The 25186-nt window shown below is 45.1% G+C and overlaps 4 protein-coding genes across 7 annotated transcripts in view; 1 reads left to right on the top strand and 3 right to left on the bottom strand.

Annotated features, from left to right (window-relative positions):
- LOC126561112 (gamma-soluble NSF attachment protein) overlaps nt 1–22061 on the bottom strand; it is a 487575-nt gene extending 465514 nt beyond the window's left edge. The window contains exons 1-5 of the mRNA XM_050217058.1: nt 21987–22061; nt 21847–21914; nt 21458–21768; nt 21102–21377; nt 20310–20508 (exon numbers count right to left, since the gene is read on the bottom strand). Coding sequence (XP_050073015.1) covers nt 20310–20508; nt 21102–21377; nt 21458–21768; nt 21847–21914; nt 21987–22039 — 907 coding nt within the window. The 5' untranslated portion in view covers nt 22040–22061. The remainder of the gene's footprint in view (nt 1–20309; nt 20509–21101; nt 21378–21457; nt 21769–21846; nt 21915–21986) is intronic.
- The window catches only part of LOC126562375 (arginine kinase), a 310846-nt gene that overhangs the window by 254936 nt on the left and 30724 nt on the right, over nt 1–25186 (bottom strand). The gene's annotated exons all lie outside the window — the stretch shown is intronic.
- On the bottom strand, nt 874–7126 carry LOC126561407 (uncharacterized). Its single transcript, XM_050217531.1, has 5 exons — nt 6702–7126; nt 6268–6563; nt 4021–4187; nt 3885–3947; nt 874–3806 (listed from the first exon to the last, which is right to left on the bottom strand). The coding sequence occupies exons 1-5, from the start codon at nt 7082–7084 to the stop codon at nt 888–890; spliced, it is 3828 nt and encodes a 1275-aa protein (XP_050073488.1). The 5' UTR covers nt 7085–7126; the 3' UTR covers nt 874–887.
- On the top strand, nt 22826–24395 carry LOC126562220 (pleiotropic regulator 1). The gene is made up of 3 exons (XM_050218665.1): nt 22826–22982; nt 23055–23191; nt 23263–24395. Exons 1-3 carry the CDS (start codon nt 22870–22872, stop codon nt 24393–24395), a joined length of 1383 nt encoding a protein of 460 aa, XP_050074622.1. The 5' UTR covers nt 22826–22869.

Here is a 25186-nt window from a genome sequence, read left to right on the forward strand (position 1 = left end):
GGAGAGTGGATGCTGAAACGATCCATCCATCCTACTACAGCTAGACAGCTAACGTGACGAATTGTATTAAAGCTACGCAACATAGTGGAGATCATTTAGCGAACCGACCACAATTTATTCTTCTACCGACTTGGTGACGAAATTCACCAACGATAAACTTTGCCTTTCATAAGCACGTACGACACCAGATGATGTGGTGTGGAAAAAGATCAACGAATCAACGATGCATAATTGTGGACGTGATAGTTCCGGATGGATAGGTTATCAAAAATTAGTGGTTTTCCTGTGTAGGGGCTGATATTGTGAAAATAATAAGAAAATAATTTCGTTATCGATGAACAGGATGATGTCTCTTACAGCGAATGCATTACAAAAACATGGGCAATGTTTATGGCATCAAAACGTCGTAAGGCGAAATCATCGGAAAATTGTCTTGTTGTGGACACTCAACAGTGCTCCACGACGACCACACGACAGGTTAACTGAAGTTGGTGAGGAATTCCAAAGCTTTTGGTACTTTTACAGATCCTCACATTGGACCAAAGAGCCACAACAATCGTCTAAATGATGAGGAAGAATCTCGACAACATGTACATTGTTATGTACTTTAAAGCCTCTACTAACGTACAGTGACTTAGTATTATGAAGTATTTGTCGAAGGTCCAGAAAAAAAACTGAATTAGCCAAGATGTACCACAGACGATCGGTCACCAGACGAGAAAAGCTCAATTTTTGCAATGCATACGTTACCCGTGTAACAACAATTCCGTATTCCGCTTGGTCGACACATCCTACCCCTCCTCTTGGACTCTTGGGCTTTAACCTTGGACAGAAAACTCCGCTCTCCCTACCTAGTCTGTGAGGTTTGCTCACACGTACACTTCGTCTCACAATCGGCGATCACCGGCTAACCCCCGTCTCCGCTCACCATCAATCGGATGATCCTCGTTATCCTCGTTGCTGCTCACACTATCGTTCACATCCCCACCGGGTCGCCCCTTACCGCTCTCCACTCCTCCATTGGATGCAGCTTCCGGTCCGATCCCGATGACACTTTGGTGGTAAGATTGTGACGCCCCGTGACTGCCTCGGCCCTCGGGATACAACAGCCCAACATCACTACCGCTCAGGTTCTGGATGATTGAGCTAATGTTGGTGCCCAAGCTTTGCCGCTTGATAGGCGTTATGTTGAGATTCTTCGGTGACTTTGGTTTGCTGTTGCTGGTCGCTGATTGTCCCGTTGCCGCCGCCGCCAACACGTTACGATCGGCCCGATCGCCACCGACAGTCGCAGCTGATGATGATGCCGTCGACGACACTGCGGGTGGTGGAAACGAACCGGGCATATCCTGACAGGACGATGATGATGATCGGCCACCGTGTTCCGGTGGTTCGAAGGGTGTTAGCGTTAGTGGGGTCGACTTAAATCTATGCAATTCCTTCATTACCTCGTACTGCGAATCGGGTGCTAGGAAGATGTCATGCAGGTTTTTGGTCGAGCGCCGGTGCGCCTCCTGGCTCTGCTCGTTTGAGGAATACGGGTACGAGGCGATAAAGTTGCAACCGCCGGCCACCGGACCGTGTTCACCGTGTTCCGCACGATGAATGATGCTCGGTCCATCGTTCGGTGAGGTTTGCTGAGGATGCTTCCCGCTACCGGGGACACCACCGATCGACGGGAAGTTTGTACTGGGAGTGGCCGGTGACAGATCGGTGTAGTCCGTCCGTTCGCCCGAATCCATCGAACACATGCTCTGGCGGGAGTGATCTTTTGGCAGCAGTGAGGAACGGGGCATCACTGGTGGCTTATCGCCCAGCCCGAGTACGTTCTGTGGGAACGGTTGTCGGCTGCGTACGGAGGACTCCCGTTTGCCAAACCGCTGCGCAATGTACTCGTCCGCTTGGTCTTGCTGCTGTTGCTGCTGCTGCTGCTGCTGCTTCTCCTTTTTACGTCTTTGGTTCGCATCCTCGTAGTAGTTGTCGTTCTTTACGGACATATTGCAGCAGCTACTCACATCCGCAAAGTATACCTCCGACTCCGTTGGTTCTAGCAGCTTGCCAGTGACTGCGGATGCTGCTTCGGCTTCGAGTGCTTCCACTGTCTGGAATCCGCTATTTTCAATGCCCAGCGTGTTCGGTAGCTTTTGACGACGGTTTCTTGGTGGATGTCCGGACACTAGGGCAGTTGTCGGCATCCCGTGTAGACCACCACCGTGGGGTGATCCTCCCCGACCGGAACACTCATCGGGGCCACCGTTTGGTGACGGTAGATTCGGCTCATTGTACTCGTTCTCAGACGTTTCCAGCGATCCGGGCGCACAACCCACCTGCTGAGTAGCTCCGAACACGTTCTGTACATTCACCCGACCACCGCTCGTTGGTTGGCCGTTGTTGGACGCAGGACCGATACTCTTCGCACCAGCTTCCACCCGTTTCTTCGCTTTCCGCAAGGGCAGTGTGTTGGAAAACCGATCCCGCCCTGGACCATCACTGTCCGAGGGAGTATTTTCGTAGTTTTCTTTCACCGAGGGTTTACTGTAGCCTCCAGCTTGCTGTCTGCTTTTACCGCCACCACTGGTACCATTGCCAACAACATTGGAACCACCGGAAGATGCTCCCCCATTGCCGACACCTCCCCGACCATAATTGGATGGAAGGGCCTGCTGTCCCGAACCGTTCGACATGCCCGTTTGGCCACCGACGTACTGCTGCGGAATGCCGTGCACGTCCACACCCATCACCGAATGTTGATGGCACTCGAGAATTGCAATTCCGGGTCCAGCAGGTCCTGCAGCATTTGATGCCAGCATAGAAGAACCTGCGCCTGCCATACCATTCGGATCAATCAGAGGTGGGCCACACTGGCCCGGATGAATGTACTGATAACGTCCACGGCGGGCTGGACTGTTTGGATCGCTGTACGGTGGCGGTGGTCCCCAGATTCCGTACTGCTGGTCGATTACATTGTACCGCGGCTGACCTACCGGGTCACCTAGCAACGTACCGCCGGCAGCACCCGGCACCATACCCGGTACCACTCCGGCCCGATTCGAGAAACCGTACTGCGAATCGGGACTGTGCGGTGATAACCGCTGGGACGCATCATTACGCTGCCAGGGCATCCGAGGCCAGCTCCATCCCGGCATACGTCGTCCACTTGCGTTCAAGCGTCCACCCGTTCCCGACTCATCACCGCCCGGATTCGGTGAGTAGAAATTACCCGCCTGTCCCGGTGTCCAGAAACGATTATCTCCTTCCCACGGGTAGGCCGACGGTAGTACGTTCCGATGTGCATGGCACTGTTCACAGCAGCGACAGTTGCCAGCACGTCCACTACCAGCTAGCCCTCCGCTCGCGCCACCTCCTAGCATCCCCGGTCCGGGCGGTAGGACGGAGGATGGACCCTGTTGGCCAGAATAAAGCGAACGGCACCGCAGTTCCAGCTGCTCCCAGTACATCTTTTTCCGCTCGTGGCTTAACAGCTGGTACACGAGCATGCAGCTAAATACGGCCACTAGCACTCCGGCGACGGAGAGACCGAACACGGCGCGCAAACACGAGTACAGTGCACCGTGCACGACACCACAGTCCGACGTAGAATCGAACACGAACCGCACGCTATCGTCTACGCCAGTTTCCGTCTGCTTGTCCGCTGTTACGGAGTAGCAGGTACAGGTACGTGTTTTCTGTGTGTATTCACATTCTCGTAGCACTTGGAGACGGCTCATATGGAGGACGGTCGTAGTTACCGTCACCAGGGCACAGGTAAGTGCTGATGCCAGTCCACAGGCTCCAGATAGTTTGATCTACAAGTACAAGTACAAGACTCGTCAATCCAAAACTCCAGTATGGGAGAAAAGGGGTCGATTCCAAGAACTACGTACCAAATAGCTGTAACGGTTGCGTCGCCTCGCAAGGCTCATTATACAGATACCCGTCAGCATAAGCTAAAATAGGGTTGAAAGTGAGTTAGAGTCTCCTCCAATACTACAAAAAACGGACATTACTCCGGCATCTTACCAAGGTAGCAGGCACGAACGTTGGCACAGTTTCGAAGTACCCGACCGTGCTCGTATACGATCGAAGCAGAAAGTAGATGCCGAGAAAAAGCACCCCGAGTAGACTGGAGATGCCACCACATATCAAGCACCAGATGACGTACTTTCGGACACCGGATGTTGCTGAAGCTAAAACGGAAGAAGGAAATCACGGTGAATTGTTAGTACAGAATATAATGGTGTGGATGAGGGATACCGGTACATGGTGATAAGTAAAACATTATTGGAATATTAACCCGCTGTTGCTGATGGTGGACGCGGTGGTTCAACCGGTGGTGGAGCCCAGGTGCACGTTGGCACACTGTACTGGACAACCTGCATGAAGGGATACCCGTGCATGGTTGAGGCGTGTGGTTGAGCAATTTGCACCGAAACTTTACACGTATCTAACTGACAAAAATAACCGTGCTACGCGCTTGTCAGAAGTTGGACTTTTGAACTTGAATCATTTGTTCGTACCCCGGGACTCGACACAAAAGGACACAAAATACTACACACTACTATGGAGTAAAGATACTGCTAATATTGTTGCTGGATGTTGTACTATCGGTTATCTCTATGGCGGGCAGCTATCACACTAGCTGTATATGGTGGCGAACAACTACTTCCTGCCCTTTGTACCCTCAAGCAAACTGCGTGGCGTCGTTTATTATTGTACTCTGATCTCTGGTGATGTCTTGTGGCTGCTGCTGCACGTTGTTGTATTATACAATCATGCTCGAATTGCTTTAGACACATGACAGAGGGCATGATATTCCATCCGAGCGGCAGTTCACAACATTTTACTGACACCCTCACTCTGCTGCCATTTCCAAAGATTAGATCTCATCCGCACCCTCTGTGTTTTGGGGCTCTCTGTCCTAGAGGACACAGGAACACCCACGTTCAGCAAACCATCGCGTGTACATTCCCTTCGATTCTGCACACTGAAAGGACACTCCAAACTTTCAGGCAGTGCTCCATACACAGCTCTGGACCATTTGGGTAGCAAGGGGTTGTTTTCTGTTTTTTTCGCCACACAAAAGTTCAAACTTTAGTTGTACAGCTGCCAGTAAAAACTGTTTACTTCCCTGGTCCGCGCAAAGGCGCACTGGCTATAACCATACGCAAGCAAACACGCACACGGACATGCAGTTCACCAAACTTTTGACAGGCGAAATGAGTTTGCTGACTCGTGGTACTCGTGTGGGCACCACCACCACTACCACGTTTGGATGGATGGATGCTGTGGCATCCTTTTTACAAAACAGTGTGCGCTATCAAGCAGCATACCAATGCACGCTGAGGACACGCGCTCTCTTTGCGCGTGTTCCGGGAGGGTGTGCGATTGTTTGGGTGCGGGTTTGGTGGTGGAGTGATTTCGCTGCTTGCACAGAAACCAGTGCGCAGGATCCGACCGTCACGTGCCGTGAAATGTCCTGACGAAGACAGGCGCCCATCCATGGTAGACGGGAATCATTGAAGGGTTTATCTGCTTCAAAATGGCAGTTAAGGAGACAATGTTGATGGCTACTGTTGGGCATGTGGTAGAAGAATGTTCTTAGAGGAATTTTCATTGTTCAATCACTAGAGCGAATCTTATTCAGGACTCTCACGAATCAAATGAAATAAAAATGAGATAAATATGACCCCGAATAAGCTACCCTATGCGTTGGTCTGAATATCAGAAAAAATTTCATGATTAAAAAGATATCTAGATCCGTATCCAGTGAGCCGTATCTCTTTCACAAGCCCTTCTTGGTGGCAAAGACTTATATGATGATCAACAAACCCAGTAAGTTCCAGGATGGCTGATGCTTACCATACACATATGGAACCAACTTAAACTGGAAAATCCTTCTCAGCAAAGTTCTATACGCTCAGCTCAATGTCCAGGTAAAGATTAAAAATACGGGAACACTATTAGTTAAACACCTTCGATTTCAATTTGACGTCACGGTCGATTTGATCCGCTCAAGCTGGCTCGGAAACTCATCCACAACGAACGAATGTCTTCGAAAAGGCCAAAAGGGCAGGTATAGGTAGGTACATACACCGTTCACAAAGCGAACCCCACCTGGGCAAAGCGAACAGCAAACCCAACAACGCCGCGTGTGACCGACAACCTATTCCCGAGGTCCGGTAGCTCGGGGAAAAATTGTTTCAAATTATCCTACTTCCTACGCTACTCTGTCGAGTCATTCCCGAAAGGCGTCGTTCATCTGCTTACCCGCTTCCAGTCGTTGTGCAGCGCGAGTTCTCGGTGCGGGTCGTGGTGGTAACGGTGGCCCCCGGTCATCTTCGGATATTTCCTCCTCCAGTTTGCTGCTGTCCATGCCAGCCGCTCCATCACTGTACACCTCGATGTGATGACTGTGATGGCCACCAACACCACCACCACCACCACCGTGGTGTCCGTGGTGATGATGATGATGATGGTGATGATGAAGGTTGTGATTGTTCCCGTACTTCCGCTCGTCACCGAAGCGAACCGGTGAGTTCAGTCTTGAGCCATTGTGAGCATTACTACGGTTCAAACCATTGCGGGAAAGCATACAGGGCGGTGAAATGAATTGGGAACGGGAAAATAAAATCAGAAAATCAATCAAACCACACGATCAGGTGGGATCGTTCCGAGACTAATGGCGTTTGAATGTGACTTACAGTGAAATCTTTTTGGAGTCGAGATTCACGTCCAGCACGTTGGACGAATTCTCGTCACAGGAACCACCGGCACTAGAGTTGGCCCCACCGAGCCGGGTCGGTTGTTTGGTATTATCACAGGAGCTGGAGCTCGATGGCATATAGTGATGGTGGTGTTGCTGCTGCTGCAGATGATGGTGAGCGTGATGATGATGAACTGCTGATGGATGGTGCTGCTGCTGGTGCTGCTGCAGTACCGCTACACTGTTGTCACTGGTGTAATCAAGATCGGCTTCGGCTGTGGTGATGTTGTACGCCGGATCATGATGCAGATGATAACGATGCGGTTGACCCTGCAACGCTTGATCACCGCCAGCGCCATGATTGTTCGGCTGTACCGTCATCGTGTCGTTTGCTTTACCCGGCACATCAGGACAAAGACTCTGTCTAGAGGAACCTAGTGAAGCAGCTAGAGGGATAGGGAAAATGTGAACAACACAGAGCATAAAATTAAAATCTTGAATTAAACTCAAGACACCGATCAATGGCAAACAAACTTGTAGGCAAAACGTCGCTTATTATGCAACGAGTCCATGGAGCAATGATGGTATGGCTCAGCTCGTTTTTGTGTGTGTGTGTGACCCATTTAATGCTGGCAAAGGTAGCCAGCTTGGGGTTGCGTAAAGGGCACCAGACTACACACAAAGAGTACAAAGTGCATTGCTGTGGAAGTTTAATATGTATTGATGAATGAAAAAAAACTTCCAAAAGGAATCTTTTCTTACAACTTCAAACTGCCAAGAACTCAACACCGATTTTTTGGCAGCTTTTTCGGTCTGCTCTTCTTATCTTGGCTTGTTAACAGCATCGTTCGTGGGTGGACGTTTTGGAACGTTCATAGTTATAATTAATAGATCAGGTAGAACATCCAATCTACCTGCAGAAGCCTAAGCTGTGACGGAGCAGCTTATTTCACAGGTAATCCAGATCCCAAAATTAGTTTGTAAGGTTTTTCGAAGTGTCCCTTTTGCAAACCAACCGTCCCTTTTCGCTTTACTTCTTTAGTCCTACGCAACCTTTTTCCCGTGAGGTGTTTCAAAACAGCTTTGAAAATATAAAAATGCGCGTGAGAACTTAACGGACCTATTAGCCGTAAAGTTTGTGCCGTCTGGGCGTTATAGACGGCGTTAAGAACTCCTTTGTTTTGAAGAGCTTTTTTTTAAGTGCCGCCAAATACGGTCATAAAAAGCTGTACCTTTTACACGACCAACTTTATGAAGCTATTTTTACTTGAAGCAGTTCGCTTCAATCAATAGCATGTCAATGTGCCGTCTGCAGCAGGTACATAATTATACACCACCGTCTATGCCCTTGCTCAGGGAGACAAACTTGGTGGCAATGGTCACTACTGGAAGGGAAAACTTAAGAAGCTGCTGTAACTGAACCGAAGATGCCACGATGCACACAATCGATAGGTAACGATGAAAATTACCATCATCCGGCTCACGACGGCTCATCGACAAGCAAAGCGTTGATCCGGATGGACGTTGATGACCGGTTCGCTGATGGTGATCGAACTTCTGATCTGTTTATGCAAAACCAATCGCGAAAAAATGTTGTAAGATACAAGGCTTTGTGAGCTCATGTACATTTAGCAACTTTTTAGAGCAAAAGCAAACGTTTTAATTTAAAATTTTATCAATTTTCTGGGGTCTTTTGGGTTTGTAAAATGCGACACCAAAGTAAAAACAATTATCAATGTGTTATTTTAATTTCCTTTGTAACACACCACTTGTGTGGAATGTTTCTTTATACACACCATTTTATTCTGTATTCCATGCTCTGTTCTTTCCTGTTTAATGTGATTTTAATGTTCTCCAGCAGTTACTTTTATGTTTCATTTACCCAGTCTTTGGTTTGTTTTCTTTTCTGGCGACGGTTTTATGTTTGTTTTTATTCTGAACGAGTTGCAAAATTTCAATGTTCGTCCATTGTTACGCGACAGACGTATTGTGTACTTTAATGTTCGTTTGTTTTTATCTGTTTGATGGTTGGTTTTTTATTATGTGTTTTTCTTTTCCTACACAAACTGCCACTTAAAGAGAGTATACACAAAAAACACAGCAAAAATATATGCGAATCATGTTTTCTGCTTCTCTTTCATCTCTGGATTCGGGTTTTTTTCTCTTTTGCTAAGAAATAAGTAACACTTTTTGTCAGTCAACAGTTTTCGCTGCCGTAAATGCTATAAATTAGCAGCTGTTATCAGCTTAGTCGCTAAATGGTCTGTCAAATGTCGGATTTCGTTTCGCCAAAGCTTGACAGAGTGATAAGCACCTTTGGACGTATTAATTACAGCTACTTGTCTAGCCGTTTATGCCATCATCACTATTATATTCGTTCGATGGCTGACAAGGCTAGACAAGACAGCGGCTGCTATCGGCGACAAATAAATCAACCAGATGCATAGTACAAGCGAAGTATGTGTCGCTTGCAGAAAACATAATCATAACGGCTGTGCTTGTGCTGCACAACATGTCGAGAGACTCCTGTCTCGGAGCTCAAAGCGATCTTATGGCGATCATAGCAGGGATGAGCAACTCAACTTGTTTTTGGTTTTAGTTTTAGAATTATTGGATCATATTCTTGACAATTTCATAAATTTTTGGAGAATTTTGATTATTCTGTCGCTTTGAGACTTCTTTAAGAACCCCACAAATTCGATCCCAATTCCCCAACTCATGCGACAAGTTAAACATCCCTGTCTTTCAAGCTAAATTCGCCCAAAGAGAGGCCAACGAACGAACCATGTCGCATCTTGCCGGGCACACATACGTTTCACCCGTGCGTAATATTTGTTGTGGTAATTTAACAAACCGGCTTCCTGCCATCCATCAAAAGCATGGTGACTCGCACCGTTCAAAATCCAGAACATCGGGGGAATGCAATCTTTCCTGTTCTGTGTTGACTCTGTTGGGCACGTTGAGATGCTCTCTCGATGTATGAGACATTAAAGAGGCAGAGCAAGAACGATACAAAAATGGAGCACATTTTCAACATCGGTCTGAAGGTCTGGAGTGGAAGCCTCCAGGTGTGTTCTTCAGGTGTTCAAAAATCCAACCAACGCATCCAAACAACATTAAATTCTGTTCTTGCTTTTGCACGGGCGTTGGTTTCAAATTAGAATATAAAAATAATGTATAATGTACTCAACATCCCCGGTTGCCCGATTTGCTCCACTGCACAGCAGCAAACTGCCCCAGCTTGCAACTTGCTGCCGATGCACCCGCGCGATCATGTACGATCGCACATGGCTTGAAATTATTTTCATATTTAAATGTGTGACGTGCCTGCACGTTCCACGGTGCGTCTGCGTGTTGGCACCGTCGAGCACAACCGTACCGCATTCGCACAGAGAACAGGCAGACACCTCTGCGAAAGGGCCAATGTGTGATGCAGAAGTGTTTCTTTTTTTTGCTTCTCCTTTTAGTATATCACTTATTATCCGACAGCAGCGTTCTAGGTACTACGATGACGATGATCGGTCCGGCGCGATCGCGGTAATTACGCTCCCGGTAATCTCGACCTCGTTATGTAAGTTGAGCTCTAGGCACTCGATAACACCCGGGCCTGGAAGCTATTCCTCGTCACTCGTGTTCCGAAAATGGAACGAGACTGCTACCGATGCCAGCGTACCTACACCTATACTCGCAACAATGTGGTCTTTAGAGAATTAATTTTTAAAAAAAGCAGAAGTTATTTCACACAACAGCCGGAGGAGAAGAAAAAACAAACTGCAACCGCCATGCCACAATTGCTGCGGTCATTAAATGCAATTCTTTAGCTTCCCGATGTTGGAAGTTGAGCCGTGTAGGAACATAGGGGATAGAACAGTTCCACAAAAATGATTGCAAATAATTTGCGGCCAGTCCTTCTTTTTTTTTTTTTTTGCTGTTCAAACATTCCAATGCTGACCAGCTGTGTGCTTGTTTTTGGGGGGAAACAAATGAAGAAGGTTCAACACAAAACATTAAGGACATTGAGCTGCACTGTCCGGAACGCAGTATGATCGTCCCCTTTGGATAATGATCATCATTAGAGTGAGCGGTAAAAACATAACTTGAGCCACATATCTTCATTCGGCAATCTCTCTCAACCTTGCCCCGGTACCTAGTTAGGATTGTTTTCCACCTCCCTTATCCATAATTGCATCTGCAGAAGCCTTTAATGTGTGGTTTTACCACCGTACTGTCCCCGGTATATTATCAAACTTGTAAACACACATGCAGTCTGCATTGCATTAGACCAAAGCAGACACGGCGTTCTACATTTTACGCTTAATTTTCCGACTCATTTAGGGCGTGTGACCAGCACCGTGAGCACACATTAGCGTTTCCTGGTTGCACAGGGAGCTATTTTAAATTGTGCATTTTTGTAAAAGACACATGTGTTTTGATTTATTTCGATCGGCCCAAGAACACGGGCAGCTGGTTTTTGTGCGCTTTCTAAGTGGTTTCCTTTTTTGGGATATTTGGGACGAGCATGACGAGTGTTCTTATCGTAACACATTACCAGAACCGATTTGAGCGCTAGAATAGGAGTGAAAATGTCATGTACTACCACCTAGTTCTAGCTAGCAGATGCCTCTTTTTAATAGCATCTCGATATCGGTTGAATGACAGAACCGTTAGTGAGGTTTTAAGAGACAAAAAAAATGAAGAGACACATGAAATTTGATTGCTCAACGTCTGTACAAACTAATCGAATATTTTATCCAACAAACCTTTTAGAGAAAAGGGTTTCAAGGGAAGTACTGTGTTAATGGTTTGCACAGGGTTCTTCATAGGGATAAAGTGCTTCGGTAGGTAAAAGCATTTTAGTTGTGACAATTTTGGTCATAATTGTATGAAAAACTTCAACAGGGAAATTTTACAGATGGCCGTTTCGTTTCAGGGTTAGAAAATGCTAGTTCGTTCTCCTACGATCGGCCAACAAGGACCAGAGAATTTATGAAAATCTGTTCAGCAGAATATAGGACCAAATTTTCAACAGCAAAGGCATATTTCAAGTTAAGGATGCCAGCAACTGGAGTTCCTCAAGGCTGTCAGCTAGGCTTATTTATTCATTAAGGCCGGATAGCTAAGACTGAAAGCTATTGAGGAACTGCTCCATTGGGTTTTTGAAGACCGTCCTGCCATGTGGAATATCCCCACCACCATCACTGTGGCACAATGTTATTTTTGTTGGAATAAGATCAAAGTCTTATGCATTTGAATATACAAGGTGCATTTGAGGTCTTCAAAGTGAAAATTGGAATGATACCTGCTTACGACCTCCCATCAGCGAACAACGATCATCAACGACTTCAAATAATTGAAAACAATTTTCGAAAAAAGGGACATACATATTTATCAAAAATCGTAACAATAAACTCCGAACGCTCCTTGATGGACCCTGAAAACTCGGTCAGTGCTGCAAGTAATCTTTCCCACGTTGTCTCGTCTTGTACAAATTGGCTTTTCCACGTATGTTCAAAAGACACGGAACACCACATGACGGGACAATCTTGTCAACTTCACGGGTGTCCTTCCGGGTCCGGCTGCACACCCATCGTACGTGATCGTCACAATTATAATGGTCCGGTTCACATGTTGCTCGCTTCACAACATAAAGCATAAAGCAAACAGAAAAGGATCACCAAAACTAAAAACCCGATCCCGTATGTCGGTGGCAGTAGAGTACCTGAAGATGACACACACACGCACCCTCTGCATTGCAACCGAATGCAACAAATAACTGCATATTTTTAACCCGGACCTGGTCTCTTCTCACATCCCATAACACTGTTACGTCTTGGAATCCGATTCCGAAAAAAACAGCATGCACCAAAATTGTCAGTCGTCGACAGCGACATTCAAAAACTGGAATTCCTCTCCACCAAAATGACCACGGGTTGGTGTGGCAATCGATCGCTTTTCGGGTTCGGGTCATCATCCTTACGCATGGTGTGCTTCGTTTGGGATTTCTCGTCGTGTAGCGTCAATTTTTCGGATAACGGTGGGTTTGCTTTCACCAAGTCCAAAAAAACTGCATACAATGCAACGTGCGTTGCATGATGCGAAGGAAACCTGTTGCGCATCATGCTATAAATGAAGGGATCGCTTTGAAACAATCACATGGCCGAACAATGCGTGCATCTCATGGGTTGCTAGGACCAACGCGTTTGGGTGTTGGGTGTCTTGCTGAGATGACACTGTGCTCTGTACAATTCACGGTACTACAGCAAGTACACACGTTTACGCTTTCTCCGAACTTTGGGCGTTTGCTGATGGCCGGCTAGAAACTTGCCACGGTCGATCAGAGGTCTTCCTGCTTCCATCTTCACTGATTGCACCAAAACCTAATGCAAGCAAGCCCGCGGGAGGAACGTCAACTCTCTTGAAAGGTTTCAGGTAGCCATGGCAGCCATCAGTTGCTTGGATGCCAAAAAAATATGCCGACACGATGGCGTAGGGCTGTGTGTTTTATTGTGTTTTTTTATGTTTTTCTCCTCCTCATAGCTTCGAACCTTTAGGAGGTTGGCCATGCAATGTACTCTTCTAGGCCGTACCAAAGCAAACATTCCCAACGTCCATCTTCCCCGGGTATAAAGTAGAAGGGATAAGAGAACGGAGAACACAAACCACGACGACTTCAGACTTTAAACGCGATGAAGAATTGGTGTCTTTCATATGGTGAGGCTGGCCGGTGGTTTTGATCGAACGATCGACATAGCCACACCAAAACTGAAGCCATACGATCGTGTGAAAGATCATGGAGGAATCGTTTCATTTAACATTCTATGACTTTCACTGAATGGGCTAGAAAAAGGATGGGACGGATGGCCGATAGGAAGAACTTCTTCGCGTTGAAAGAACTGGTCCAGTTAATGGTGGCTGTTGCTAACGGTATCTTGGACGATCAGTCTGGATACCGGTGTGCCAACTATTAGTTTATGGACATGACACCACACTCTGCCGTGCTTAATTAGCTGATTTAATTTAGATCTAGAATACAATTTACACAAATTCCACCATGACTGTGGGAAGATGGGCACGTTGTCGACTGACCGTGGACCACAATCGGGACGCTTAATTAAACTACACTGCCACGGTTTCTTGGCTGGTTGAAACCCGGACTTGCACTCGAAACACCGAATAGGAAACACAGCACACCACAGCACCCCACGCAAATCTTCGAAACTGCAAGCGAGTTTTGCGACCGACAAACACAAGCTGCTGCCTTCGCCAGATGTTAAGATATTGCGGGGGACACTTTAAACAACGCATCCAACAAAAGCAACTCACTAACAGCTCATTTAACATCACACACATTAACGACACCAATAAGAGAACTCTTTCAGGACACACTGCAATCTACCCTTTTCGGTAGGGTTGGTTTTCTAACCTCTTTTTGTTTTCTTCTCGGTAAGTTAGTTGTGATACCACTGCAACCCAGCACAACAACGCAACACGCACTACTTTAGCGGCCCGATCGAACCACGCGCACTTTTTCAACTGAAAACTGGTTTTTTGAAACAAAACTTCTTTCCCGATCAAACATTCCTGAACGCGCGCGTGCGCCCGCTCGCTGTTTCTCTCTTTCTCTCGTGTTCTCTTATGTTTTGGGCGCATTTGTTTGTCCTCTCACCCCTAAACGTTTGTGGTCCTTTTCTCGCGTGCTACCCCGGATGTGCTAAAGTGCACTGTAACACACACATACAAATGCGCGTTTTACTCACCCCTGAACATTCCTACCCTTCTTTTTATGCTCCGAGAGGGAAATAGCGCAAAAGCGAAAAAAAGAGAGAGGTGGAGTGAGCAAAAGAAAAACGGGAGAGCGTGATCTCTCTCTCTGTGGCAAATTTGCAAATGATCCTCAATTTTTTAGGGTTTGCCAATCGATGTAATGTTTGTAATAATTGACTGCGTTTCGGATTATCCATTCGTATGTGGTTCACAAACAAGTTATTGAATTCATTAAATTATTATTGAATTTAACTAAAATATTTGTAAGGTTATTCTGAAAATCAAAATCATATATAAAAAAACAAAAATCTCTCAAAAAATTCTCAAACTAAGAAGGCAAACACTTTCGAACTTTTTTCACTTCGTTCTGCCATTCAATAACTTCAATAACCCATTTTACCATCCCTGTTCTCTGTTTTTTCACTCTCCTTTCATTCTCTCCATCTCCATGTTCTTATGCTCCTTTTCTTTCACTGCGATCATCAGGATCTACTTAAAACGAAACCACCACTCCACCAAAAACCACCCCAAAGAACTTGCCCAAATTACCCACATCTTGGCACCGTTGGACAACAAAAAGGGGTGAGAGAGAAAGAAAAAACACACCCGTCGGCAAACGTTTTTTGATCGTGCACGCGCGTTATATCGCGGTTGTGACCGGTTGTTAGTCGGATGATGGTGATGATGATGATCAATTTGGATAGGGCAACAAGCCCAACGATCGAGTTAATGCTGTAGGCGGTATAAGAAGGATAAAGTGCAGGATTTGCGATATGGAGCAAAAACGAAACTCAAAAGTCACCTGCGATCGCACACGATCGCCACACGCAATTTACATCCAAACTCGTTCTGATTACGAAATTGATTGCATTCGAACAGAAACTGATCTTCTCTACCTCTAGGGAGATGTCGTTCTAGTAGGGCGCTCCTCAAGTAGGTGGTGATTCCATATTTTTGAGGTTTTTTGTTCACCTTCGTTCTTTTCTCATATCTTATTCTCAACCCTCGTTCAGTATCAACGATCCATCACCTACCGTTCTTTATCCTTTCACCGGTTGAGGGAGCCTTCTTCGCTGCTCTTCGACAATCTGCTGCTCTTTCGTAATCCATTCTTCTTTTTTCTCTATATCCACGCACCGAACATACGCGCGTTTGCATAAAGCGAGTTATTATACCTTTGCTCTGCTTATGTTTTCATGCAGCTTTTATATTCACGAAATCCCCGCCAATCCGTTTACTCCTCTTTGCAAGACTTGGTTCTTCCGGCGCTGAAATAAAAGCATAATTGGGAACACACTCACTGGGTGTCTGTGAAACCTAGTAAGGAAAAGTAACCAAATGAGATAGAAGACAGAGCCCTTCATCACAAGACCACCACACGGATCGTCGAGAATTGCATGTCGTTTGTGTTTTTATTGATGAAGCTTTTCAACCCAACTCCACAACCAATCTTATTACATCCGCTGGTACCGGTTGCGGGCTGAACGCTTATGAACGGGTTACGAGTGGGATCCAGTCAAACAACAACACAATTCTCCCTGTGGTAGAACAAACTCAGCGGTAACAAAGCGAATTTGGTTAGCGAAAGTTTTCACACACTTGGGTACCCCTCTTTTTGTGGCATCGATTTAATCGATCCTCACTTTCCTGACTACGGAAAGCGCTGCTCCGGGAGTACCCATTCGAGCTGATTAATGATCACATAATTAGATCGACAGACCCTTCGAATCTGACCCGGCCCACTGTAACCAGACGCTTCCATTTACCGAAGCCGAGCGTGACAGCTCCAATTTCCTCCAATTTCCAGCTACCAAGACCCTCCCAAAAAGGGTCCATCCGGTGGGAAGACTTTCTTTGCTCCCTTTTTCGCACAAAACTAATCGCAAACGATGGTCCAGTTTTCCTGAGCAGATTGAGATGATGGTGATCCGTTTCTTTTCTTCTGCTTGCAATATTTCAGAAGCTTTGCTTTTCAATTTGCGATAGGGCTCGCTCCTTATGCCGTTGGCCGTTGGTCAGTTGTAGGTAACTTGAAGCGTTTTACTTCTAATGTGTGAGGCTGGGTGACCTTTTCCGCAAAAACCTCACTCACTGCCAACAGTGTTGCTGCCAAAGCGATAGGTTTGGATTATGAGTTAGAGGAAGAATGCTAAAAACCCATGGCTCTCGATCGGTAAGACTCTCACAGACTTTAAGCCGAGCGGATAATAAGGATGAGCAGAGTAATGATCCTCTGCAGATTTTTTTGTACCAGCAAAGCGGCGTGATTTGAATTAAATCATCAAAAGGTACGGGACCTCTCACGACCAGAATTGGAATGGACTGATTGGAAGGATTTTTCCTGCTCTGATCCTGTGCTCTAACGAAAACTGAAAATTTGTCCTTTCAGACACTAAGACGATAATGGCTCTATATAGTCCCGACATCAAAGTAATGGCAAATATAATTTATAATAAAAACATTCAGACAGTAAAACAATAAAAACCCGTTGTTAGTCAACAATATTACGCGCATAATGGATTTGCTGTTTTATTTTCATTCGATTTTACCCAGGGAGCGGATTGTGTTTTTTGTTTGTTTCTATCTTCTTACACACTAAACAGGGTATGATTAAACGTGTGGGTTTGTTTTTTGCTTTGTGTGTGTGTGTGTTTCTTTCCCTCTCTTCTCTTTCCCTATTTTCCATTTTCCCATTTTCCTCCCTCTAAACATGCCGATTTATCGATTCAATTCGACACTACTGTAGTTGCGCTAGTGGTACTGGGGAGAGGGCTAAGGGTGTGTCAAATGTTGATAATAATTCTCTCCAATTGATCTCTAATAGTTTCCCTTACGCCATTTTGCCCATTTCCTTTTTTGATATAAGTTTTTTTTTTTCATTTTGAGTGTGTCTGTGTTTGATTTTGTGTTTTTACAACGCATCGTAAGCTAGCAATCGCATTAATGCATAACAAGAAAAACGTTTGTTTTATTTTTTTTTATATTTTTTGCTTGAGCTACAGCAGCACTTCTAAGTTGAATCATTTTACAGTTTACAAGGTTCGTAGCGATTCCTCCAAATGGGTGCGCATTTATGATTTGTGTCGCTTCAGTGTCAGTGATTATCGTTGTTTATCGCTGCAATCGCTTTAGTTTTTTCCCATTTCTCTTTGTTATTATCTTCATTCGTTTGATTGCAACACCATATACCAAGCGCAATACTAATGTAGTAACGCAAATATAGCGAGTGGTAAAATGACAAGTTGATAAGTAAAAAAAAAACAAATCAACAATACTAAAATAGCAACATAAAAAACGATAAACAAAGAAGATAAAAAGGAAACTGTTAAAACAAAACAAAAATCTACATTAGAACAAACACTACTAACAAATCGTACTTTCAACAAGCATTTCTACCCTTTCCATTAAAGCACGGCTAATAACGCCTTAAGATGATAAGTTAGATAGTATCATCTTCTAATCTTTACTCTCTTTCTCTTTCCCTATGTGTGTGTGAGTTTTTTGGAATCATACGAAAGTTTTTATGTGTATTTCTGTTTTGTTTTCTATCGTTCTCTTTCTTTTTCATTAAATCATATTGTTCACTAGCCCAGTGTTTTGTTTCCTTTTTTTTTGTTATCTTTTCTTTTCCTTTCTGTTTTTCGCCCTCTTTTTTATTCATATCTCACCCACTTTCTACTACGACTAATAATAATAATGTAATCCCAGAACGTAAGGAACGGGTTTCGTTATCGATCAAAAACAGATTTCTCTCTTTCTCTGTAATGTTTCGCGCCGTTTGGGCTTTCTTATTTGTTTGCCATTTGCCCCCTAAACAGTTAATCTTTACAGCAAGATAACATACTTACGCATACACACCTACGTGGTAGTCGGGTCATCGGTGTACGGCATGACTAGACGCAGTCACATATCGTCCATCAATTGCTCTATCTATTAAGTTAATATAATTGATGTAAACCTCATTCAATGAAGTATAGATAGTACACACACACTAGCCTCACGGGCTCACGATAGGAGGGGCCTTTTATCATGCTTTCCTAGCTTTTTAACATCTTTTTTGTGTGTGTGTGTGTTTGCTTGTTTTTTATTACATTTTCCTTTTTTTCGATAATTTATATATTTCTCACAAACACACACACGGTTGAGTCAATAATGCTTTTGGTTGCTGTGTAGTTCAATACAATTTTTAATTCATGTTGGGGCTTTTTAAATCCTTCATTTATATTGCAAAAAAAGCACCACATAGATTCGGTTGACCCAGTTATCCTGGGTGAAGAATTTTGATGGAAAACTCATACCCGGAGGTGGAAATTTTTGGGACTATCTTCATCAAAGATAAATTTCGAGCGCGAGAGTAGGGTACAGAGTTAGCCGATCATGCCTTTGAAATCCTCCAAGACAAATAACTCAAATTTCATAAGACATCGATAACCTTTTGACCAAGTTTGAGAGGAAAATGATCGCGAATGTGTGAAAAGATAATGCATTCCTTGCGCAGTACAAATGTACCTTACTATTCTGAACTCTAGGACCTCCATCTCCAACTTCAGATGGATTGATGACAGAAAACAAGCGTATGATCGTGGCTATAGGTCTAAATATAGCTACGATCGCAAGATTGAACGATAATTTCAATACCATTCTAGCAGATTCTATGTGGTGCATTCTTTGATCCACCGTGGGGATACTAGGGCGATCGCGTAATCACCACCTACGTGCAGCAACTCTGTATCTATATTATTTGCGTTCTGGTTGGAATGCTTTTTTCATCTTTTTTTTTAGATCGCCGATAATCTGTTTAGTACCACATTACGTGATAGTAGTAAGCACAACGCATCGTGTTTTGTGGACAATGTGATAACGTGTCCCACCTGCTTTGGTGCGAGAAACGTACCAGAAATCTTCGGAATTCTCGCATAGGAAAGCTTTACTTATTACATAGATAGCGCTGATGAAATGGGAGAGATAGTTTGGAAAGTTATTTTCGTAACATTGTATTGTTGCTTTTTTTTTGTTATTTTCTTTTGTTTTACAATTGTTGTTAAGTAGTGTGTTATATAGAGTTTGTTGAAAGTATTTTTGTTTTGTTCTTTTTCAATTACAATTTACTATCGCCAACAGTAGGAAGGATGGATCAACCCAAGAGATCACCGAGAACGAAGGGCTATTTAAGTTCCGAAAAAAGGGATCAGAGAGTGATTGTTCGACCATAATTCGTCTTTCGAACGCGTTTTGCGCGGTATGCGAACTGCGAAGTTAGAATTACATACAGATTGTTTTGTTTCCACATACATACACACATGATAATAATAATAAGATAGCTAGAAGACATCGAGGAGAAGTAAAATGCACAACATTCGATCTTTTTTGTAACCACTTTTCGAAACATATAAGCTAATTCATTTCAGTTAACATTTCCCACTCTCAGCTTCATATCGAGTTTGAGACTAGGTGTTTTGTTTGTTTGCTTGTTGTGATTTTAGAATACTGAGAGAAATGCATTGGCGCGATTATCGCCGCAAAAGGGTCTCAACGATTGTTTAACCATATACCCCCGGGGCACCGGTGACTCGTAACTCATAATCATAATGATAATATTAATAAAAGCAATAGTATCACACAACTTTTAACGCTTGCACGGACAACACCACGCTGGATGGACGGGTGGTAATGGTGGTTGGTGGCGACGGCACCACACACTAACACAGGCCACCCTCATCCTCATCATCCCCTCCGGCAGCCGGTCCTGCTGCCGAACCCGATGGTTTGCCCTGGGATATCGTTATATAGTTGCGATTAGTGTTACAAACCGGAGGATGATCGGAAGTCTCCCAAAATATACTTACATCACCTGCAGCACCACTGTTGGGCGAAACATAAGAGGCTGCCGCATTTTCGATGACGTTCGCTTTCGGTGCGATCGAAACACCTTTCGGCAGGGGTAGATCGCGAGCCAACCGAGCATATTCCACATCCATGTGTCGGATGAACGGTGACGAGAGTGCACGCTGTGCCAGCTCCGGATCCTCATCGTCGTATGCCTGTGTGGGAAGTGGGAAGATGAGGTTTGAAAAAACACTTTTCAATAAATGCTCTTATTTTGCCTATGCTCAAGGAAAAAATGACCAAGAGTAAACCTTTAGACAAAACTTATAATAAATGCTTTAATAAATTTAATTAAAAATAAAACTGTTCTTGTGCCTTATAAAACTCCCAAATTTTTACAGCATGTAATCAACTAGTAAACATTGATCACTGATCGGTGGACCGACCACCAAGCGAGAGCGTAAGCGCATGAAAAATTGGAACATGTTTCTCGCTTTTTTTAAACATATGTTATCGATCGAAACCCTTGCTAAAGTTATTGTAAAAATTATATATTTGGTGAACTGATGAATTCGTAGTCCATTCTTTAATTCCATCCATCAGCATTCCAAAAAACCTAGAGGCGAATGTAGTCTATAAGACTCAAAGCCTCTATAAATAAACGAAAAAAAAATCCCCAGCAACCATTTTTAAAAGTTGTAAGCGTTTTGCGGAAGACGGTCCTAATGTCAAGCCATCAATTTGGCTCTTAGACCACCCTCTAGACAGGTAGTGCACGTGATCCCAACAACGAGGCTTGTGTACTAACCTGCAACAACGATTCCAAAGTTTGCACTTCTGCTACATCGCAACAGTTGCCCCACTCCTTAAACGCTTTCTCCGCCGCCACATAGTCACCGCGGGCGAGCTGTACCAGAACCAGTGCCACCGCTAGCCGCCCAATCGCACCATCCGAACCGACTTGCTGATGAAGACCGATCTCTCGCCGAATAGCGTCCGCTGCCTGATCGTACATGCCGAGCTTTACCATAATGCGGGCCACTTTGCTAGCGTACTCAGCACCCTGGCGAGTGGAATCTTCAATCTGTGTGGGATGATAAGACCATCAAAGTATACCATGAATTACCGCGACCTCCGGAGTGAGTCCTGCAGTTCGCTACGCACCGTAACAACATCCACCGCCTGCTTGTACAGCTGCAGTGCATCCTCCGGGTGCGTCTGTTCCAGTATCTTTGCCGCCTTGTCTAGTACGGTGGCGCCCGATTCAGGTGAACCGTGCTGCTGGTACAGATTACAAGACCGTTCCGCCAGCTTACGTATATCGCCGAGATTATTCATTTCCTTGCAAATCAGGATGGCTTGATCGAGACACTTGGCCGCGTGAAACAGGGCACGATTCTGACGATAGCAGTCGGACGATTTCATCAAACAGTCACGGCACTGGTCCAAAGACTTTGCGTTCCGAAAGCAGGTGGCTAGAGCAAAACAAGAAAAACGATTATACAATTGTGCCCTCCACATTTCGGGAACAAAGCGTAAGTATTGCGGCTTACCTGCTTTGTTGTACTCTTCAGCTGCATTATCATAATCTGGCCTCCATTTCAGCAGCGATGTCTTCAAGCTAAAGTGAAGAGACACAAAATAAGAAAATAATATCAACATCTTTCTCTTACACTATACCACACTGGTGTACCATTTCTCCGCTTGTCGGATATGTTCCTGTGCTTCCTCAATTTTGCTCGACATTGTTTTTGTTCGACCGCGGTGGGGATGATTCGATAACGATGTGAGCCACCAAAATGTGCAGGATAACTTCTGCTGTTGGTAGTGTTGTTCTCTTCGGAATCCACCCACCCCCTTGTGTGCGCGTGTGTGTGTGTTTGCTGTAGATACTTCCGGACAGTGGGGCGAAAGAAAATGCGATTCTGCACACGTAGAACTAAACACCCGAAAACCGATTCCCAGTAGTGGTTGGGGACAATTTTGCACAACACGAAACACCCCCGTAAAATCGCACTGAATATCGCAACGCTCGAGTACCACCGATAGAGAATAGCAAAAAACAACGGGCAATCGAATCTATTGATATCAAAAATTTTCTTCACTCTCCCCTACACTCTGGGCCTGACTGACAGCTCACACGCCTTGGGTTTCCTTTGTGTCAAAAAAATGGGGCCGCCAATCCTCCCTGTATGACAGGATCGCGATGTAGAACAGCTGAGAGCTCCCCGATGTGTGGAACGGATTATCCTGCAACGGAGAAATAAAGTCATGAGATCCGGAAAACTAAAAAGATCACCTGCGCCTGTTGAAATAAAGGCCAACAAGATAATTATATTTATTGCTGCAAACAGGTTGTATTACACAGCTTCCTTTATAGTGTAGTACCCCTGGCTGTGCAAATGCTGGCAGTTGAGCAAAACGACAACAATCGTAGCACATATGCGAGCTGTCAAGCTGTTGTTTACGCTTTGGGAAGAAAAACACAACACGCCGCCACTGCTAGCGCCGCATCTTTTTTTTACTGGAAAGGTAGATAAATTGTGCTTAAAATTAGTAATAACACAGCTCTTCACATGGAGGAAGTTCAGCGCCATTCGGTGCACACATTGGTGTTCCGTTCGTTAAAGCGTACCCACGATTTCTTTGTGGCCAATCAATCCTTGCTGCCGGAGATTGACGAAAAGCTGTAAGCATACATACAACAACATGGCCAACCACTGTCTCTCTATAATTCTGTTCTGCTTCTGCGTTGTTCTAGTGAAAAGGTAAAATTTAACATCAAGGCACGGGACACGTACGGCTTGGTGTTTGATCGTACGGCCAAAGCAAAAGCATTGGCTGCCAAGCGAGGTGACAGTGACCGGTCGGATGGGCAGAATGGTGTAAAGGATGGAGGTAAGCGCGAGGGGTTGTTTTTTGGTGGACAACGCTCCAATTTATTGAATTTTTCATAACTCGCATTGCAGTTTTAGCTATAACGGCCGGCGAACAGGAAGGAATAGCACCAGACGGTACCAACACCCAGACAGCACTTGTACCGGCAACAACACCGACAACCCAGAACACTACCAACGCGATGCAGATACTGCCGAAAAAAGCTCCTACCATTCCGAAACCCAAATGGCACGCACCGTGGAAACTTTGCCGTGTCATTTCGGGCCATCTCGGTTGGGTGCGTTGCGTTGCCGTGGAACCAGGTAATGAATGGTTCGCAACCGGTGCCGCTGATCGTGTCATCAAGATTTGGGATCTAGCCAGTGGTAAATTGAAGCTTTCCCTTACCGGACACGTTAGTACGGTGCGAGCACTGTCCGTAAGCCCTCGCCATCCGTATCTGTTTAGCTGCGGCGAGGATCGGCAGGTAAAGTGTTGGGATTTGGAGTACAACAAGGTGATACGGCACTACCATGGACATCTGTCGGCGGTTTACACGATGTCACTGCATCCGACGATCGATGTGCTCGTAACGGCGGGCCGTGATTCGACGGCACGCGTGTGGGATATGCGCACAAAGGCAAACATTCACACACTGACCGGCCACACGAATACGGTCGCGAGTGTGGTAACGCAGGCAGCCAATCCACAGATTATTACGGGCAGCCACGATTCGACGGTACGGTTGTGGGATCTGGCCGCGGGCAAAAGTATGTGCACGCTGACAAATCACAAGAAAAGTGTGCGGGCGATCGTGCTGCACCCATCGCTGTACATGTTTGCATCGGCCTCGCCGGACAACATTAAACAATGGCGCTGTCCGGAGGGAAACTTTATACAGAATCTCAGCGGACACAACTCGATCGTGAACTGTATGGCGGTGAACCCGGAGGGTGTGCTCGTGTCCGGTGGGGATAATGGAACGATGTTCTTCTGGGATTGGCGCACCGGGTACAATTTTCAGCGGTTCCAGGCGGCGGTACAGCCGGGCTCGATGGACAGTGAGGCGGGCATCTTTTCGATGACGTTCGATCAGTCCGGTTCGCGGTTGATAACGACCGAGGCGGACAAGACGATCAAAATTTACAAGGAGGACGATGAAGCGACGGAAGAATCGCATCCTATCAACTGGCGACCGGAGATTATTAAGCGCAGAAAGTACTAAGGATCGAACGGGGAGGAAATACATTTATTATGGATATAGGAATACTGGAAAGAGTGAAAGTAGATGTCCAGAAAGATCAGAAAATAAATACGATTATTCCATAAAAACAACTTCAGCCATTAAGAAATTAAGCAGCTTAATCGTCGCCTAATTCTATCGAAGCATTATACACATTTTTATACAATATTTTTAAGAAATAAAAACACATGTTTTTTTTTTAATTGAAATCTTATTAAATTTTCAAAAATCAATCAATCTCAAAAATGTTGTTTTTCGGTGAGGCTATTTCCATCCTTCACGTACTTCAAAATTCTACAGTATAAAAACAAACCAATGAATTCCGTTGAGCTTACAGTTCCTTGAATAAATTATTTTTTCAATCTTAAAATTGAAAAAATTTGAAAATTTACCTTACTAAACGTCACCCGCAATGTCCATTACACCATCACCGCCGCCAAGCGTCATCCGGAAACGTCATCCAGATGGCAAGTCATCGTCATCGCTGCTTCGCCGTTTCGTCGTTGTCTTCTACTGCCCTTCGCTAGCAGTGTGCGCTTGCGGTTATAGCTCTGTGTAACCAGTGTAGGCTGTAGTAAAGAGACACTGAACTGAAGATTTTCAACACCGATATCCGACACGGCAGTAGGAACACTCATCAACAAAGAGCGTTCACCATTCGCAGTAAGCTGTGACAGAGATTACAATCCTCCCGGCATTTAGCAGGAAGTGCCCAGTGAAGTGAGAAGTGGTGCGTACAGTTACCCCTAGCGCGGATTACATACATTTCACGG

The sequence above is a fragment of the Anopheles maculipalpis genome, chromosome 3RL (genome assembly GCF_943734695.1).
Source record: "Anopheles maculipalpis chromosome 3RL, idAnoMacuDA_375_x, whole genome shotgun sequence".
In the NCBI taxonomy this organism is placed as follows: Eukaryota; Metazoa; Arthropoda; class Insecta; order Diptera; family Culicidae; genus Anopheles; species Anopheles maculipalpis.

What these genes read in the sequence shown, in the direction of transcription:
- LOC126561407 (XM_050217531.1), bottom strand. Translation starts at nt 7,084, where the DNA reads ATGACGGTACAGCCGAACAATCATGGCGCTGGCGGTGATCAAGCGTTG. An exon ending in CGTTCGTGCCTGCTACCTTG is followed by an intron (nt 3,948 to 4,020) that starts GTAAGATGCCGG and finishes ACCCTATTTTAG; the next exon opens with CTTATGCTGACGGGTATCTG. An exon ending in GCAACCGTTACAGCTATTTG is followed by an intron (nt 3,807 to 3,884) that starts GTACGTAGTTCT and finishes TTGTACTTGTAG; the next exon opens with ATCAAACTATCTGGAGCCTG.
- LOC126562220 (XM_050218665.1), top strand. Translation starts at nt 22,870, where the DNA reads ATGGAGGAAGTTCAGCGCCATTCGGTGCACACATTGGTGTTCCGTTCG. An exon ending in CCGGAGATTGACGAAAAGCT is followed by an intron (nt 22,983 to 23,054) that starts GTAAGCATACAT and finishes GCGTTGTTCTAG; the next exon opens with TGAAAAGGTAAAATTTAACA. An exon ending in GAATGGTGTAAAGGATGGAG is followed by an intron (nt 23,192 to 23,262) that starts GTAAGCGCGAGG and finishes CTCGCATTGCAG; the next exon opens with TTTTAGCTATAACGGCCGGC.